Here is a 16,174-nt window from a genome sequence, read left to right as displayed (position 1 = left end):
TTTTCTGCAGTCTTTCTTTTCTGGGCATTTTCGTTTTGGTGGTTGAGGCTCTTCCGCTCATGATTATGGTGACTTTGGGTGTCTTTTTCTTTGTCGTATTTTATTCTACGTAGTGTCACCCTCCGGTGGCAGGCCTCTACACCGTAGAACTCAGGAAGCTCTTCAGTCATGAGGTCCAGCAAAGCGAATGACGCCTGGGCTTGCTTTCGTTCATGTATAGAGTGTCGGAAGCCCAGCACTTCGAACTGAACTCTTCCCGTTGACACCAGGCAAAGGCTGATTTTCATAAAGTTATTCCCCCTTTTACAGTAGGACAATGAGCAAAACAAGCATTTGCAATGCAATAGGTCTCACATTTACACGAGCTTAAGCTATTGGCATTGTGAATGACAATGCCTTTTATTTAGGTTTTAAAAACCAAAACATAAATAAAAGGCATTGTCATTTACAATGCCAATAGCTCAAACTCGAGTAAATGCGAGACCTATTGCATTGCAAATGCTTGTTAAATTTGTTATACTCTTTTGTAATTCAGGAAACCGACGAGGAGCCCATGGATATGGTGTTCCCCATTATGGGCATTTGGCCACATCTTCCTTGAATATTTTTTAGATCAGATTTAGATGTCAAATTTTACCATTATTGGCTATTACGCAAACCTGTGTATTGTAATCATTTAAGGATGATGTTGAATTTGAAGCCCATTTTCTCTTTTTATGCCAAATTCACCGATATCCTAGGAAGAAATGGATGATTAAGGTACTATAGAATAAAAGAATTCAAATTTGCCATAATGACTTCAGAACTTTTTTTTTTGTAAGTTTCAAGTTTCTTTATTTGCATAGTTAACAAAACCATTGCAATATTAGCATTTAAACAAATAAAATTTAGACAAACGTTGAATATAATTTCGTCAGCGATTGCCACCTTTTTGAACACTATGTTGTAGAAAAAATATGTTCAAGTGAAAACAGTTAAAACCCAAGGTAGAAATATGATCTACAGTTTAAAAACAGAGTTAATAGTAGTGGCATTAGTGAATGTCATTATTTCGCGGGGTGGAGTGATGTGCAGTCACAGAGTTTTGGCTCCAACCGGACTTGGCCATAGACCAGTATTGTCTTTCGTATGATGTTCAGGTTATCTGGACTTGTTGCGAGGTTGTTCACTAAAGTGCAGAAGAACTGTCCTTGATGTGGTCAAAGCAAAGGTCTCTTCCAATCTGCAGAACATCTTGCATTGTCCAAGCATTGTGTTTGTTAAATCAAATTATCGGTGTTTTGGGCATTTTTTGTTCGGCCAGCATGAGGAGTGTTACCAGTCTGCAGTTCAGTTGTGTGTTCTCCGGTTGTAAGCAGGCCGGCACTGCTTGCCTCCTGGTACGGGTAACTATCTGCTTAAGAGGTTCTTTTAGGAGCCGCTGCCGTTCTTGATGCAGTTCCTTGCATGAGGAGATTGGGTGTAAAATATCTCCTTGCCTGGTGTTACACAGTATACAGGTGTCTTGTGCTGTTGTCCTCAGCCATGGTGGAAGATGCTGAGCACACGGCAGAATCCCCAATCTATGCCTTAGAAAATTCATTTTTGTGGCTTTGGGGTATCCCTGAGCAAGTGATTTGTAGGCTTCAGAATCTGCAAATCAGATAACTCAATGATAGTGTTTTTGTTCACAGCAGATTCTTTCATTTTTCATGGTGTAGGTGAGACAAATTAAAGAGTTTGCCTTAGAATATACAGCAAACACTAATGTTACCAACATGGGAAATATTTTTAGTATTTTGGCTGGACCTCACATCTGTGTAATTCCACAGCAGCAGGAATTACACATAAAAGATGCCTTATGTAGATCCTTGGGATATCTAACACAGGCAGTACCTTGGTAAAATATGCAGAATGAGCTATTTTGGTATGGGCAGCAAAAATATTAGGTGGTATTCAAATTGTCAATTATTATCTTTTCGAAAAAAGACGCAGTTTCTAAAAGATTGTTGAATAATTCATATTTTTAAATGTTTGCTATGTATTATCCATGTGGAACTACACTTATTTTATGTTATACATGTTGTTTTTATGAAAGCCAGATGACGCAATCCAAAATAAACATATTCTTTTGTCCTCTTACCTCTGGAATCCTTATTGATTATGGCCCTGTAGTTACACCAGATTGCAAATCAGGCCTCGACAAATGTCCTCGTCCACTCACTATGGCGAGTCAGATTTGATCAGGGTGAGGTATATTTATGGACTTTTCCCCCTTCTGGCGAGCTGACAAAAATTTTTACATTCGCTACAAATTAATGGAGCATTGAAGATGCCTTTAAATCTTGTTTGTATCCTGTCACATTTATTCTGTGTTGAGAGATGGAGGTCAAAAGTCAGTTTACATCTACTTTTATCTTTCGTTCTCGAACTGAAAAGTTCGAGTATTTTGTGAAGTGAGCTGTCTGACAAACGAGCTGCGCAAAAAGTGTGAAATGAAAGGCAGTAGGTTTTCACGTTTTATTCCAACACACATTTAAATAGCTAAATGGTGAACTGAGCAAACATTTCAAAATAAATTTCAGTAGTTATGAAAACCCTTGTTTTGTAATTCTGTGTGATGGAAAAAAAATTGAATAGGGTGAAAACATATCAGAACGCTTTACTTGGTGATGCGCAAATGATAAATATATTTGCTGAACCCAATTTCCACAGATTATTGTTTATGCACTATATAGTTTTATAAGTAAAACTGCATGTTAGTGGGAAAGAAGTTGGCCATTTCAATATAAAATGTGTGATCCGTAAATGACAGTGCACTACCACACCATGCTTTAGTAATACATTTATTAAAAGTGAGTATATGGTATACTAAAAAGAGGTATGCTGTGTACAGAGTGCAGGTATCCTTTATGAGTGGACAGGGGCTTGCTCTAGCTATCCCAAGGTGCTCTATCTAGGGTAGTGTGGTCGAGCAGCCTAAGGCTTATCAGAGAGGAGTGTTAGACACTTATTGCACACACAGAGCCAATAAATTAGGGACACACTCAGAAAGGATATCCCCACCAATTTAGAAAAATAACAGGTATTTTTATATATTTTGAAACCAAGAACTTCGTAATCCGGTAAGCACTTTTTCGTAGTAGACATTTTACAATTTTAGCAATGTTAACCAACAGTGCATTTTTACGCAGTAATGCTTTCCTATGTGAGAAAGAACGTTTACTGCACATATATCTTTGCAATTCATTTCCGTGGGACCCCTTTCGGCCATGAGGTGGTAGAGGGACAAGACCGAAATTCCACCAGCTGATCAGTTTTATCTGCCCCGGTGAGTCTGAGTGCAGAGGTGCTGGAGGGGTTGGGAGCCTTGCACGCTACATGTTAAAAGGGAAGGGGGCCATCTGGAAATAGGCTGCGGGGGGGTGGGGGGGCTTGGGGACGTGTTGTGAGGGTCCTGGGAGCATGGGGAGCAGTCGTTTCCTTGGGCCCAGGCCGGGCACCTCGGATGCAGAGTATTTGTAGTCTGCTGGCTCTCGTGCTTGAAGGCCCTCACGGTTGTCGGTCAGGACCAGCATAGAGGACAAAAACAGGACAGATGGCCACTCTCAGTGCTGGCCTCTGTGGTGCTGGTGTCCCTTGTCGGCTGGGCGTTGGTGATGTCGTTGGCGCCCGGACTGGATGTTAAACAAACATTGGTTGTAGCAAGGGTTCAGTACCCTTGGTATTGGTGCATACGTGCTCGTGGAGGTGCTGGCGTCTTCAGGCTTGGCATGAAGACGGCTTTGATCTCCTTGAGTGCACTGACCTTCTCCTGGGCGGCTACTCCTCTGTGGACCTGGTGAACAGCAGCTTCTAGAACCTCTGATGTTGCTGTCGGTGCCTGAAGGCTGCAGGAGAGTAGCTCCTCCAGTCCAATGGGAAATGCTGGCTGCTGGGCGAAGTGCTGGCAACCCTCCGGGGCTTGTGGAGGATGCACAGCTGCAGGATGAGTCGTATCCTTTGCAATTGTTGATTCTCTGTACGTCAGGCAGGGATTGCCACCAAACGTTCACAGCAGTCTTCAATTCTTGCTGGGGTCGGCTCTTCAGTGTCCTCCTTCTTTTCAGTCAGTGGAATCTGAAGTTCTGGATTCAGTAAGCCCCCTAAATACTAAATTTAGGGTGTTAGGGGAGTGGATAGTAGCAGCCAATGGGCCACATACCCTTTGGGTTACTACGCTCCCTATATGACCACTTCCTGTGGGAAGTGGGCATAACCCTGTCCCAGTTTCCTAAATTCTGCCATCACCAAGATGCCAGTATTGTCCTAGAGTGGGTACAATCAGGTAGCTCACCGTAGGGGTGCAACTGACGCTCCACCCCTACTTCACAAACTAATTTACCACATGTCCTAGTACCAAATGGGCTTCAGGGGCAGGCATCTCCCAGGTCTGGCAGATGCCATATCTGATATCAAAGACGACATGGCTTTGAAGCCTCCAACCTTGATATGCTGATTGCTAGCCATCCTGTTTGGAAGAGGTGTAAACACCTCCTGCTAGAGCAGGCATTATTCCTGACCTCTGATGGCAGGACTCTCACCTCTTAAAGGGTCAGATGCGCGATGTGGCTGGCTGGACTGGACTAGTCAGCCAGCCAGCACTCCAGTGGGCTGGTAGGTTTCAGTGAGTACCTCTTAGCTACCCTATGAGTGGATGTATTAACATATCCATCACTGGAATAAGTGTGCATTTATTAATATGGGATGTTTGATAACCACTCGGAACTTGTAATCACCAGTTCCCAGTACATATGCTCAAGATGGCTTCCCTGTTCACTAGTAGTATCCAAGAATCGACATGGACATCACAGGGACATATCTGCTCAAGCTGGTGTGCCCTCGCATGCATTATAATGCACCCTGCCTTAGGGCTGACTTACATATATTGTATGCAGTGTCTGCAGGCATGGCACACAGGAGGTGTGCCATTTCATGCCTTCACTTTTGTCTGCACCATGTCTCGTGGCCTGCAATGTCAGTTTGCATGAGTGTGGTGAGGGTGGCACAATACATGCTGCAGGCTTGAGGGACCCGCTTTAGTGCCCATGCCCTAGGTACCAGGGGTACCATTTACTAGGGACTAACAGGGGTGCTAAACGTATTGCCAATTGGGGGAACAATTGTTCAGTTTTAGGGAAAGAGAACTGGAACTGAGGACCTGGATAGCAGGAAGCCAGTGCACTTCTGTCTAAATTGCATCAATTACAAAGCAAAAAGTGGGGGAGACGATGTCAAAAAGGGGCACTTTCCTACAGTGAACTAAGAGGCAAGTCAGGGACATGTGTACCCTATATTTGCGATAGTCTTATTATGCATGGAGCAAACGTTTAGTCCATTAAATCAAACAAAATAGATTTTTTGTACAGCAGGAATGCCCAACTCACATACTGTAAGGTGTTCTCATGTGATAATGAAGAAAAGGGTGGCTTTGCAGAATACAATATTTACCTAGGATGACATAATGAGACCAGTTTAATGGGCAAGGACTTTACAGTTAGGTTGAGGGGGTTATTCAAGTTACTAGTCCTGCAGGTCTAGTAAAATTTTTATGTTTTTTTGAGGCCTGGAATTGTATACGCTCTACACTGGCTCCATTTTGGGACGGGTGTCTTGTTTAAAGTTGGCAATAAGTTGATAAGGGTTTACAAGGACTTTAGCTGCTTTACCTATAGTTGGATCCCCAGCACTACTTGATCCTTGTAACTTGGCCACCTCGTTCCTATTTTGTTTTCCATGTTGAGTTCATTAGTAATCTAATTTTTAAGCCCTCTGAAATCTCCACTTTAGGAAGTCTCAAAATTGCTACTGAGAAATCAGTTTGCCCCACATTAACCTAAAAGGCTAGTGTTTGCTGTGAATGTATTTGATATATTTCCAATGCATCTCAATCTGATATTTATTTATCAGTCCTTGTTGATAAACACTATGTAAAGTTTAAAATCCCTCCGTCACTGTAGGAGAGATGACCTTGCACAGGAGTATTTACCAATGTGGCTGGGGACCCGTGCTAAATTTAGAGAGCGCGAGGCGGGCTCCGCAGAGGACGGAAGGGGGTCAGAGGACTAACCTCTGAGGGCAACCACGGAGAGGTATGCCATTGTCATGTAGAGAAGGATTGACAGCTAATTATTCCTATTGTGATGTTATTTATGTAATAGCCCCTTTTAACAGAATTAAGGCTGTTTATTTATTATCTCACATATGAGGTGATGGCTTGAATGTTCAAACTCGTTACTGGTACACTGTTTGTAACGTTTGCCTATAAACAAATAATAAATACATTCTTAAATCTAAAAAAAGTTCAAAATCTTTCTCGGGTGCAGCATCTTTCAGAAATATCAGTTTGGTGTCTTGCACCTGGAGCTATAGTTTTCTGTTTGGTTGACTGAAAGGGCTCTTTTATATTTGTAGCTGTATGGATGATGAAAATGAATGTGAATGTCACATATCAGTAAACACTGGGAATGTCATGCATAGATGTTAATAATGTTTTATTATATAGTGCTTAATTCCTCTGTTTATTACTCTCTTTAATAGTACTCGGTTTACTCAGGGAGTGTGGAAGCCTGTCTTTTGTGGGATTCAAACAACTGCTTGCAGTTTACCTCCTATTAATTGCAGGCTACTGACTAGCTAGTTACATTCAGAAGCTAATCCTTCATTTTTGTCTTTTATGTTTTATAAGAAATCTGATCTAGAATCGGAAAGCAGCAGACTCCAGCAGCAGATGTCCACAGTCAAGCATCAGTGTGCCGAGAAAGTTAACCGGCTTGAAACTCAGATAACTGCCTTGGAAACTGCCCGAGAGATTGACAAAACAACTGCACAACACAAAATCGTAAGTTAAGAAAGCCTTTGGCAGAATCTGATATCACTGATGCCAACTTGTAATCTGCTGTGTTGCACTTAGACCGTAAAGTTTTTTTTACTTTCTAGTAGTAAAAACAATGAAGAATACCTGTGTTGGCTGAAACCAAAGTAAATCAAACCATTCTTTTCCAAATGGACTTTTGAAAAGTGCTAAGTGTCACTTGTTCATAAGACACCCTGGTGAAGGGCATCCTTGAAGTATTAATCCTTCCGAAGGGGAAGTCGCACTCTGAGCGCCATGGACTTATGCTCATTCGCCCACGTCCATGGGCTTCTTTCCCTGGTTACTTTGACTGGAACAGTTCTTTGTGAAACTTTCGAATGCCTAGTGCAGCGGCGCTCTGATAAATAACGTAAATAAACAAATACTGTATCTATTGCAGAAAAGATTGCTGCACACACAAACTACAAGTAGGTGCAAAATGAAATTATTGGCATATGAAACACTGGAAGGTAATCGTCCTTTCCACTTGAAGCATGTGCTCCATCAGAAATGTATTAAAGCCCTGAAAGGTAATCTATGTTCAATGTAAGACATGTGTTCCATCAGAAGTATGAAGGACTTGTACATGCTGACATTTAACAGAGTGTTTTGCCAGATAGTTTACTATTTGTAATCTTTTGCCACTAATTAGAACTGTTGGTGTTTTACGTGGGGTAATTAATCTGCATGTATTAGTGTAACAAATAAACTTTGATTACTGCACCAAATGGGCCAGTTGTTTATGGCAGCTTGGGCTTACTCATATTCTGGCTTTCTGTATGGAACATACATTTTAACCCTTAATCCTCTTTCAGACCATCTAGTAGTGCTGCGTTTCGGTGAGGTGCTTTATGGCCCTTTTCCTCACTCTATAGTTTGTTCCATATTTGTCGTCCTGCATGGCTATGTACAGTGTCAGAGTGGTCTAGATTTCATTAGTGCTTCATCATGATGAGGCTAGGAGATTCTTGTTGGCGGTATGCGATATGTAGTCAGTAATTCTCTTAACCTCATAAAATATGAATGCTTTATGTACAGTATTGTATGTTTTCTGTTTGTGATTTCATTAACCTTGGAGAAGGTAGCTATTGATTTATGCTAGTTTTTTATGGCGCTATTTCTGAGCTCTGACATCCATTAGAGATTTGGTGCAGACTGCAAGCTTCCACAGATTTGCCAGTAGCTCATTACTTTTAATGTTAACACATCTTCTTATGATGTACCTACTGCTATTGGCTTCTCCTTGATTTTCTCATAAGTATGTGCTCTGTCTCATAATGGAGCTGAGGTGTTATGCATTGGTGATAATAGGTGAAATTGTAGAGGTAACTTTGCACCTCCTTATACAGTTTTGGCGAAGTATGAGGAAGATGTTCCAGAATCTCTCGCTTTGTACATGAAAAGCTCTCCCTTCAATCCCTTAGATTTACTGAGAAGGCAGCTGTGGGGAGCAAATACTGGGCCTCTTGTCAGCTTTTACTGTCCGAAGATGTTTCTAAGGTAGCTGGGGTGCAAATTTGTATTATGATCGTCGAGTTTAGTGGAAGCGGTGGTTATGTGCTTGGAATGTTGTAGGCTTCTTTCTGGTTTCCAGAATCTTTGTAGATAGTGGAGTGGAGTGTAGTTAGTATTGCAGTTGTCCTGGAGAGCAATTTCCACAGGGGTTGCCAGGAGGTTTGTTTGTTTTCAGATGTTTATATCTAGAGTTATTCCAGAGGTTATCCTTTAGGAGGAATACAGGTAGGTAGGGAGTCTGCTTTTTTTCACAATCCTTTTTTATCATATGCATGTTATTTTATTCTAAAATAAACAAAATTAACTAAGTATGTAATACAAAAGATTATCATTGAATGATCAAAGTGTCATGACAGAAGGTTTCTTTTCTTAATGTAGAGCTTATATCAAAACTTATTTATCACTTTCAGTATATTCATTTAATAGTTCTTGGTTTTGCAAGTGATTAGTGGGCCATTGGATTATGAAAAGGATTGCAACGTATAATGAAAACACACGGACCGTTGCATTACTAATATGTAATATGAATACATTCATCAATGTTTTTAACAAGTGATGTTTGAAGTCCGACAAAAAGTAGCTTAACATGACTTGGAAACTAAAATGTCGTTTTTTATTTTGTTGGGCTGGGCTTTGATAACAAAATTACCCTGAGAAATATAGAAAATTCATGGGAAACTGGAGCTTACTGGTTTGAAACGTTGCCAAAAAAATGCAATGACTGAGAAAAACTACCCCAACTTGCTCTAAAAAAAGGCATTGAAAAATGTGTAATTAATTTCCATTTGTTTATTTGGCTGCATGTTCAAATGAAGCATTCTTTTGGCACATAAGGTACCTAAATAGGTTAATTGATAGCATAAAACATTGATGGACTGATCATGGATGCCATCAAGTTTGAAGAGATACGACGAATACAGGTGATTTTCACTGACTCAGTGTAGAGGAATTGCATTTATTTGTAGGATCAAGGACATATGACATTACACTATGCTGGTTAATGTTTAGATTTGAGAGAGGGGTTTTTAAACCCTGTTATTAAAACGGGAAAGTGGTAGAATATCCCTAATTTCAAGGGCAGGGCATTTCAGAGAAGTGTGCCCTGAAGGTAGAATAAGCAAGAACGGTATTGGGAAAAGGGAGGTTGGCCAAGTAGGCAGAGGATGCCATAACCTCTAGATGTGGTTGGATTGTGGCAGGAGAGGGTTTCGGTGAGGTTCGGTGACAATTGCCTGTATTCACCCATTGTATGGACTGCTTCAGAGACAAGGGTAGTGAGTTTAACTTGGGTCTCAATGTTTTAGTTACTGGAGAGAGGGATGATTGTGGCGGCAGATATCACCATAGCTGCCAAGTTTCCCAGGGTCATGTGTGATGAATTGCTTCAGTCCAGGTTTTTTGGTCTTGCCTACCAGACCGCACAAACTGCCTGTTGGTGAAAAGACCTATTGTCAGCTTAGCTTACAGTGGGTTTAGAGCTCTCCCATTGCTAAGCTTTACTGACACTGTTGTTTGCATGCTTTTTATTTATTAGCTTGTGTAGGCTGTCCCTCCGCTGAAGCATGAATGTGTTAATTGTATCCTTCCACTGCTTGCGTTTGAAGCACTAATTGTTTCAGCGGTAGTATTCAAAATTCTGTAGTAATATTTGTAAGGCTTATGTCCTTACAGCTGTTTGAAGTAATGCAAACTCTGAAATTGCATCTTAAATGATAAATTTACTCAAACTCTCATGGAACATATTGTTTTGGGAAAGGTTTCATGCATCATAATAATGTCAAGATCAATCCATGACCTGCATGAAAAATGTTGGAAAACTTGTGTATTTGAGGAATTGTCAGTAAACATGTCATACATTGCTCACATAATTGTGTCCTCCCTTCCAGGGCCAACTGGAACAGGAAAATGAGGACCTTAAAGAAATGAAATATGAATGTGAAAATTCTTTAAGAAAGCATGAGGCAGAACACAGCAGGTTAAAGGTATTTATTATGTTGCAATGGTTTCCATCAGTTGTGTAAATAAATTGAAAATTGGGCACCACTTTAAGTTCCCTGAGATTCAGCCGATTAGTACATTGTGCATAGTTTTGAAAACCAAGGGAAGACTAGAGACACTAGGGAAATGTGAGTTCCTATTTCTCCACATGAATACAAATTTAAAGTTTTTACTGGACCCAGTGTCTTTGGGAAAAATGAGCTTTTCCCTTAATCCTGTTTATTCAATGGTCCCATTTCAGTAATTACTTGATCCGTTGAACTTAGCTAGTTTACCGATTTCTGATAGATTTTAACCACAGATTCCTTATATTTTTGATAATTCCCTAGATGTCAGACTAGATCTAGAAACGTTAGAGTATTACGTCTGTACGCCAGTAGGTGGCGCCATACAGCTCCTCACTGATGCCGTTCTGCTCAGAAAATGACTTGTGGGGTGTACATAGGCGCCACGTTCATGTGCTGATGTCATTTGCTTTCTTTCCGCGCCACCAGAAGCAGATCCAGAGCCTACCTGTCGTCTCTTTAAGACAGCTCTTCAACCCCCAAAATTTCAGTGTGCAAGAGAAATGTCACCTCCCAAGATGACAGGATACAAACCCTGTAAGGGGTTGTTGCAAACAAATGTCTGTGACAGACACTCATCAGGTTTGCCTGTGGCTGAGCCACAACGTTAAGACCTGTAGCGACTGTCCATCAAAAACCCGACTGCCATACGAGACCGCAAGGTAAGACTTTCGCCAAGCCCCGGGCATGTCCGTTTCAAGACTGTTCCAAGTGAAAGGGTCAGTCCCAAACCCGTTCCAGATCCAGAAGTCGTAGGAATCATTCCAGAGGTAGCTTGTCATCCCCCTCCAATTTTTTGGGCAATTAAAAAAAAAAAAACACCAAAAACCAATGTGGAACTCCCCCTTCCTGCTTCTCACACACCCTTGAGCAGATGCAAGGGTGTCACCATGCCACCCCGATACTTCTCCAGAAGTCAGTCGACGCTAGAGGCTATCCCACAACTTGTCCTGGCACAACCTGAGTTTCTGGGGCCGTTTGCAGCACTAAGACAGATCGAAGAGTTTCCCAAAACTGTTTGGGTCCTTACCAACTCCGTCTGGCATGCCTTCATGCTCCCAAGGATCCGAGTGATCCTTCATCTAGGGTAAGGACTGTGGGTTGATGCTAGTTTGACCCTTTGACTCACCCACTGGGCCTCCGACTCTTGTTGCAAATCTGGCGCTACTCTCTGTTGATTCCTGGAGCCTCGACGTGGACACGGACTCTATCAACATCCGGAGAACGAGGTGCCCATTGTGCTCTGACTCAGTCGGTGCCGCTGCGACCTCCACCGAGTCCACACTCTGCTTCTATTGAAACACCACCTCACCCACTGGGCTTGCCACACCCACAAGGAAGGCCGCATATGTTGCATTTCTTATTTGGCACGGATTTGGACTATGATTATGATGAGGATGATGAAACAGGCAACTATACCATGAGGGACATTGGTTTGATGAGCTTGAAGAAGAGAGTGACCTTGGTTAGGCCTCCTCTCACCTGTTGGTCCTGGCACTGAGAGTGATTCTTATGCAGTGGTTTTGGAGGTTAGCTGAAGTTCTTGACCACCAGCTCCCCACCTTAGAGGTCAAAACCAAATCTTGACTAAAGTGCCATAGCGGGGGAAAACCTCCACTGAGCCCCTCCTGCCCTTCAATAAGACACTTACAGATACCCTTTTGAGGGCTTGGGCCCAAACCATGCTCTGACCCCCTGGTCAGTCGCCAGATTAGGAGATGCCACCTCCCTGCCCCAGATGACTCTGCATTTTTGTCTCCGCACCCATCCTCTAAAAGCTTGGTAGTACAGGAGGGACAAACCCGAATACCTTAACTACTCCCCCAATAGGGATTCCAAACATGCTGAGACTTTTGAGAAGAGGGTATTTTTTATCCAGCTTGGCAATCAGTTCTCTGAATGGCAGATGCCCTCTAAGCCCCTGTTCCCATGTTCTTGGTGAGTGTGTGTTAAGTCCTCCAAGGTGTCCCGGAAGATCTCTGACCTGTCGTACCCCAAGCCATTCAGGACAGTTGTGATGCTGCCAAGTTAGTTGTGGCTTGGACACCACTAATTCCATCGGATGGGCTTTTGGCACCAGCATCGACATTATCTGCCATGCCTTACTACGGTCAGCTGTTTTTTCAGGTGATGTCCATTCGTCTGTTCGCATGCCGTTGACAGGATTCACCTGTGTGGGGCTAGGCAGATTCTGCTCTGGAGCAGTTTCAAGAGACCAATGCCACAGCACGCTCTGAGTTAATAGGCCACGCCTCGCCAGCAGCATCAGTCCTACCATTCCTTTCACAGTTTCAGCTGAGGTACTCCATACCATCAGTCAATTCAGCCCCTGCAAGGTGCACAGCAGTTGTGCAGCCGCAGTGCACACGCGGTCAAGATCAGCGAGCCTCTCAGTCCACTGACCCCAGCAGCCCCACCTGACAAACCCCTTCAGCACAGCCACTGGGTTGGAGGCAGGATGCAACAATTCTTGCTTAGTTGGTAGACCATCACATCAAAGACGTGGGTCCTGCAGTTAGTCCGGAAAGGATACACCTTGCCCTTGGTTGCCACTCTGCCACACCTTTCACCATCCCCAGAGCGACTGATAGAGGACCATATGTCCATCTTACAGCAGGGTTTTCAGGCACTTTGGCCTGAGAGGCTATTTGGGTTATCCAGAAGGTGCCTGTGCCAAAAGTAGGTTGTGGTTGTTATTCCTGCTACTTTCTGGTGCTGAAGAAGGGTGTAGGTCTTTGTCCTATTTTGGAACTGCACCCTCTTAACAGCATCCTCTGGAAGGAAATATTCAAGATGCTCACACTGGCTCAATTATTGGTTATTGGACCATGGAGAATGGATGGTGGCGTTAGACCTGCAGGACCCCTAATTCCATATGCTTGTCCTGCAGGCTCATTGGCGCTACCTGCTGTGCTTGGTGGGATAAGAACATTTTCAGTTTGCTGTGCTCCCCTTTCTTCTCACCAGTTCCCCTCAGGTGTTCACGAAAGTGATGGCGGTGGTATCAGCACTCCTTCGTATGTTAGGGTTCCCCATCCTAACATGCCTTCATGACTGGCTGTTGAAGACTGGTTCTCCCCAGGCAGTTGTCAAATATATCCAGACTGCAGTGAACCTTCTGCTATCTTTGGGGTTAACTATCAACGTGACAGTCACACCTGACTCCTTTTCAGACGCTTCCCTTCATCAGAATAATTCAGGACATGGTTCGGTTTCGTGGCAGAGAGTCCAATCTTTCAGCCTCTGTCCTGGATTTCAGTGAGGTCGACTGAGGCTACTGGGACTCATGGCCTCCTGCAGCCTGCTGGTTAAGCATGCATATGCAAGCTCTGCAGTTGGATCTGAAGTCTCAGTGGGCCCAGCATCAGTGAGTCCTCTCCGACAACATCCAGCTCTTGGAGGAAGTTGCAAAAGATCTGCAGTGGTGGTTACCGGACATGGATTAGCTCAGCGGCAAAACCCTCTTCCACAGGTCGCCAACAATGCTGAGTATGCTGGTTGCCATTGAAGAATAAAGCTTCAGGTCAAAGCAAAAATATGAATGGTACAATTTCTTCTTTTGTCATTTTTTGTGTGCCTTTTTTCAGTCTTTTGGGTTATCGAGACTGCACAGTTTATGCTTTGCTACAAACCTGCAGTGACCTTTTGGGCAAACGATCAACTGAGTTTGTAGGTTATTCCTCCCTGTGCATCATAATCAATCCGCTATTACTAATGTTGCTTGTTTAAACCTAAAATGCTGAGCAAACTGTGAGGAAAAATGTCTGGCATGTTTCCTCATGACCCAAAGATCTAGCTTAGAGACTAGGGAGCTGACCACAGAAAACATAGGCTTTCCGTGGCTGAAATCGGCTCACATGGTATGAAGATAGAGAAAGTACAATTTGCTGAAACTGACAATAATAGACTGGGCATTTCTGTAGCAGAGAAGATTTTTACAACCTCTCCCAGAGGATATTTTATGGATTTAAAATACCAGAAGCAGACGGTCCTTAAATATAAAAAGTGTTGAAAACTGTCAACTTGACAGCACTACCTTTGATGTCTAAACACAACGTTTGAAAAAGTAAAGAGAAGGTGCACACCTTGATTAACAGAAAAATGCCTCCCTAGCTGAAAGAGAATGTAGGTCTTCAGAGTAAGTATGTCTCATCAATGACAGATGAGGCTAGCATTATGCACAAGTCTTTTAGCTACGGCTTAGCAGTTATTAAAAGCAAACATCAACAAAAACAGCTATTAAAAGCAAACATAAGCTAAAGTCGATATTCCAGAATTAGAATCTTAAATCAGTACATAAGTCTCCTGACAGAAGCAGCCTTCCTCTGAATCTGCTCCACTACACTTTTCTAATCTCTTTGAAAAACTGAAGTAGCAACCTCAACCTCCAATGATCCACACTTCCTGGTCAACATCTTATTTACTGTGCATGCGTTAAAGACAAATGAAAAACAGCTACCAAGACCTACTACTTAACCCAGTATCATTTTACATCTGCCTATGTGCAAACCATGCTGATTCTTCCAGAATGCTTGTAGGAAGCTGGCTTTCTATGTAGTGTACCAAAATGAGGTGCACTGTGCAGAGAGTCTAGGTATCCCTTATTTGTGTACAGGGTTGCTTTTACAATCCCAAAGTGCTTTATTTGTGGTGGTGTGATCGTGCAGACTTAGGCTTACCAGAGGGAAGTGTTCGGTATTTGCTGCACACAGAGTCAGTAAATGAGACACACACTCAATAAGGAAATCCAACACCAAGTTAGAAAAATAACATTTACATTAATTTAGACACCAAGATATATGAGATTAGGTAAGTACTTTTCAAGCTAGCGATTTTTAGAAACATAGAAAATACAGCTGTCAGATTTGAGGCATCCTATGGGAGAAACAAATACTGCATAGGGGTTCATGCAGTCGAGGTACAGGGTTATTCTTCTAGACTTAATTGAAGTAGGGACCAAGGTCCTTAGAAACACCAGAAGTTTTGGTTTACCTGCCCTGGTGTGTCCGGGTACAGAGGTGCTTGTCACAAGGGTAACCTTGAACGCTAACACTGAAGCCAATGGGAAACCTGTAACAAAAAAAGGCTGCCAGTGGAGACTGGGGGACCAGTCCGGCAGTACCCAAAGGGGGCAGGGGGCTAAGTTCTTGAGGGTCTCTGGAGCCAAGGGTGCACTGTGGCTAGGCTCAGACTTGGTTTGTAGGGATCGGGTGCAGATGTGTTTTGGTCACTTACGTTGGAGGCCCTCACTTTTTGGGTTGACCTGGAGATGGGAATAAAACAGGACCACAGGTCCACTCCTGGTGCTTGCCCCGGTGATGCTAATGTCTCATGGTGGTGTTGGTGTCCGGGCTGGGCACTGAAGAAGCCTTGACTGCTGCAAGGGCTCTGGTACCATGGGTATTGTTGCACAGCTGGTCCTGGCATCTCCAAACTTGGTCGGGAGATGGATCTGACCAAATGGAGCATGGAGACCTCCTCCTAGTTTGCTGCTTATTTAGTGGACCTGGTGGTCACCAGATTGGTGTACCATGTTGATGCGGTCTGAGCCTGCAAGCAAGTGGCTCCTCCACTTGAAGGGATGTGCTGGCTGGTTGGTGACATTCTGGCAGCCCTCCAAGGCTTTTGCAGATTGCAAAGCTGCAGGACAAGTTAGGTCTTTGCAAGTGTCGAGACAGGAGCAGGCAGGCAGCCAGTCCACAGTTTTTGCATTCTTCGGCTC

The 16,174-nt window shown here is 43.1% G+C and overlaps 1 protein-coding gene across 5 annotated transcripts in view; it reads left to right on the top strand.

Moving 5' to 3' along the window:
• Window positions 1-16,174, top strand: part of GOLGA1 (golgin A1) — a 489,123-nt gene that overhangs the window by 238,546 nt on the left and 234,403 nt on the right. For all 5 annotated transcript variants that reach the window (XM_085613776.1, XM_085613774.1, XM_085613775.1 and 2 more), the window contains 2 exons: window positions 6,707-6,859; window positions 10,276-10,371. In XM_085613776.1, the coding sequence (XP_085469902.1) occupies window positions 6,707-6,859; window positions 10,276-10,371 (249 nt within the window). The remainder of the gene's footprint in view (window positions 1-6,706; window positions 6,860-10,275; window positions 10,372-16,174) is intronic.

This window comes from Triturus cristatus, chromosome 1_2 (assembly GCF_964204655.1).
Source record: "Triturus cristatus chromosome 1_2, aTriCri1.1, whole genome shotgun sequence".
NCBI lineage: Eukaryota > Metazoa > Chordata > Amphibia > Caudata > Salamandridae > Triturus > Triturus cristatus.
The sequence above is the reverse complement of the archived record's forward strand: the minus strand, read 5'-3'. Positions and strand labels throughout refer to the sequence as shown.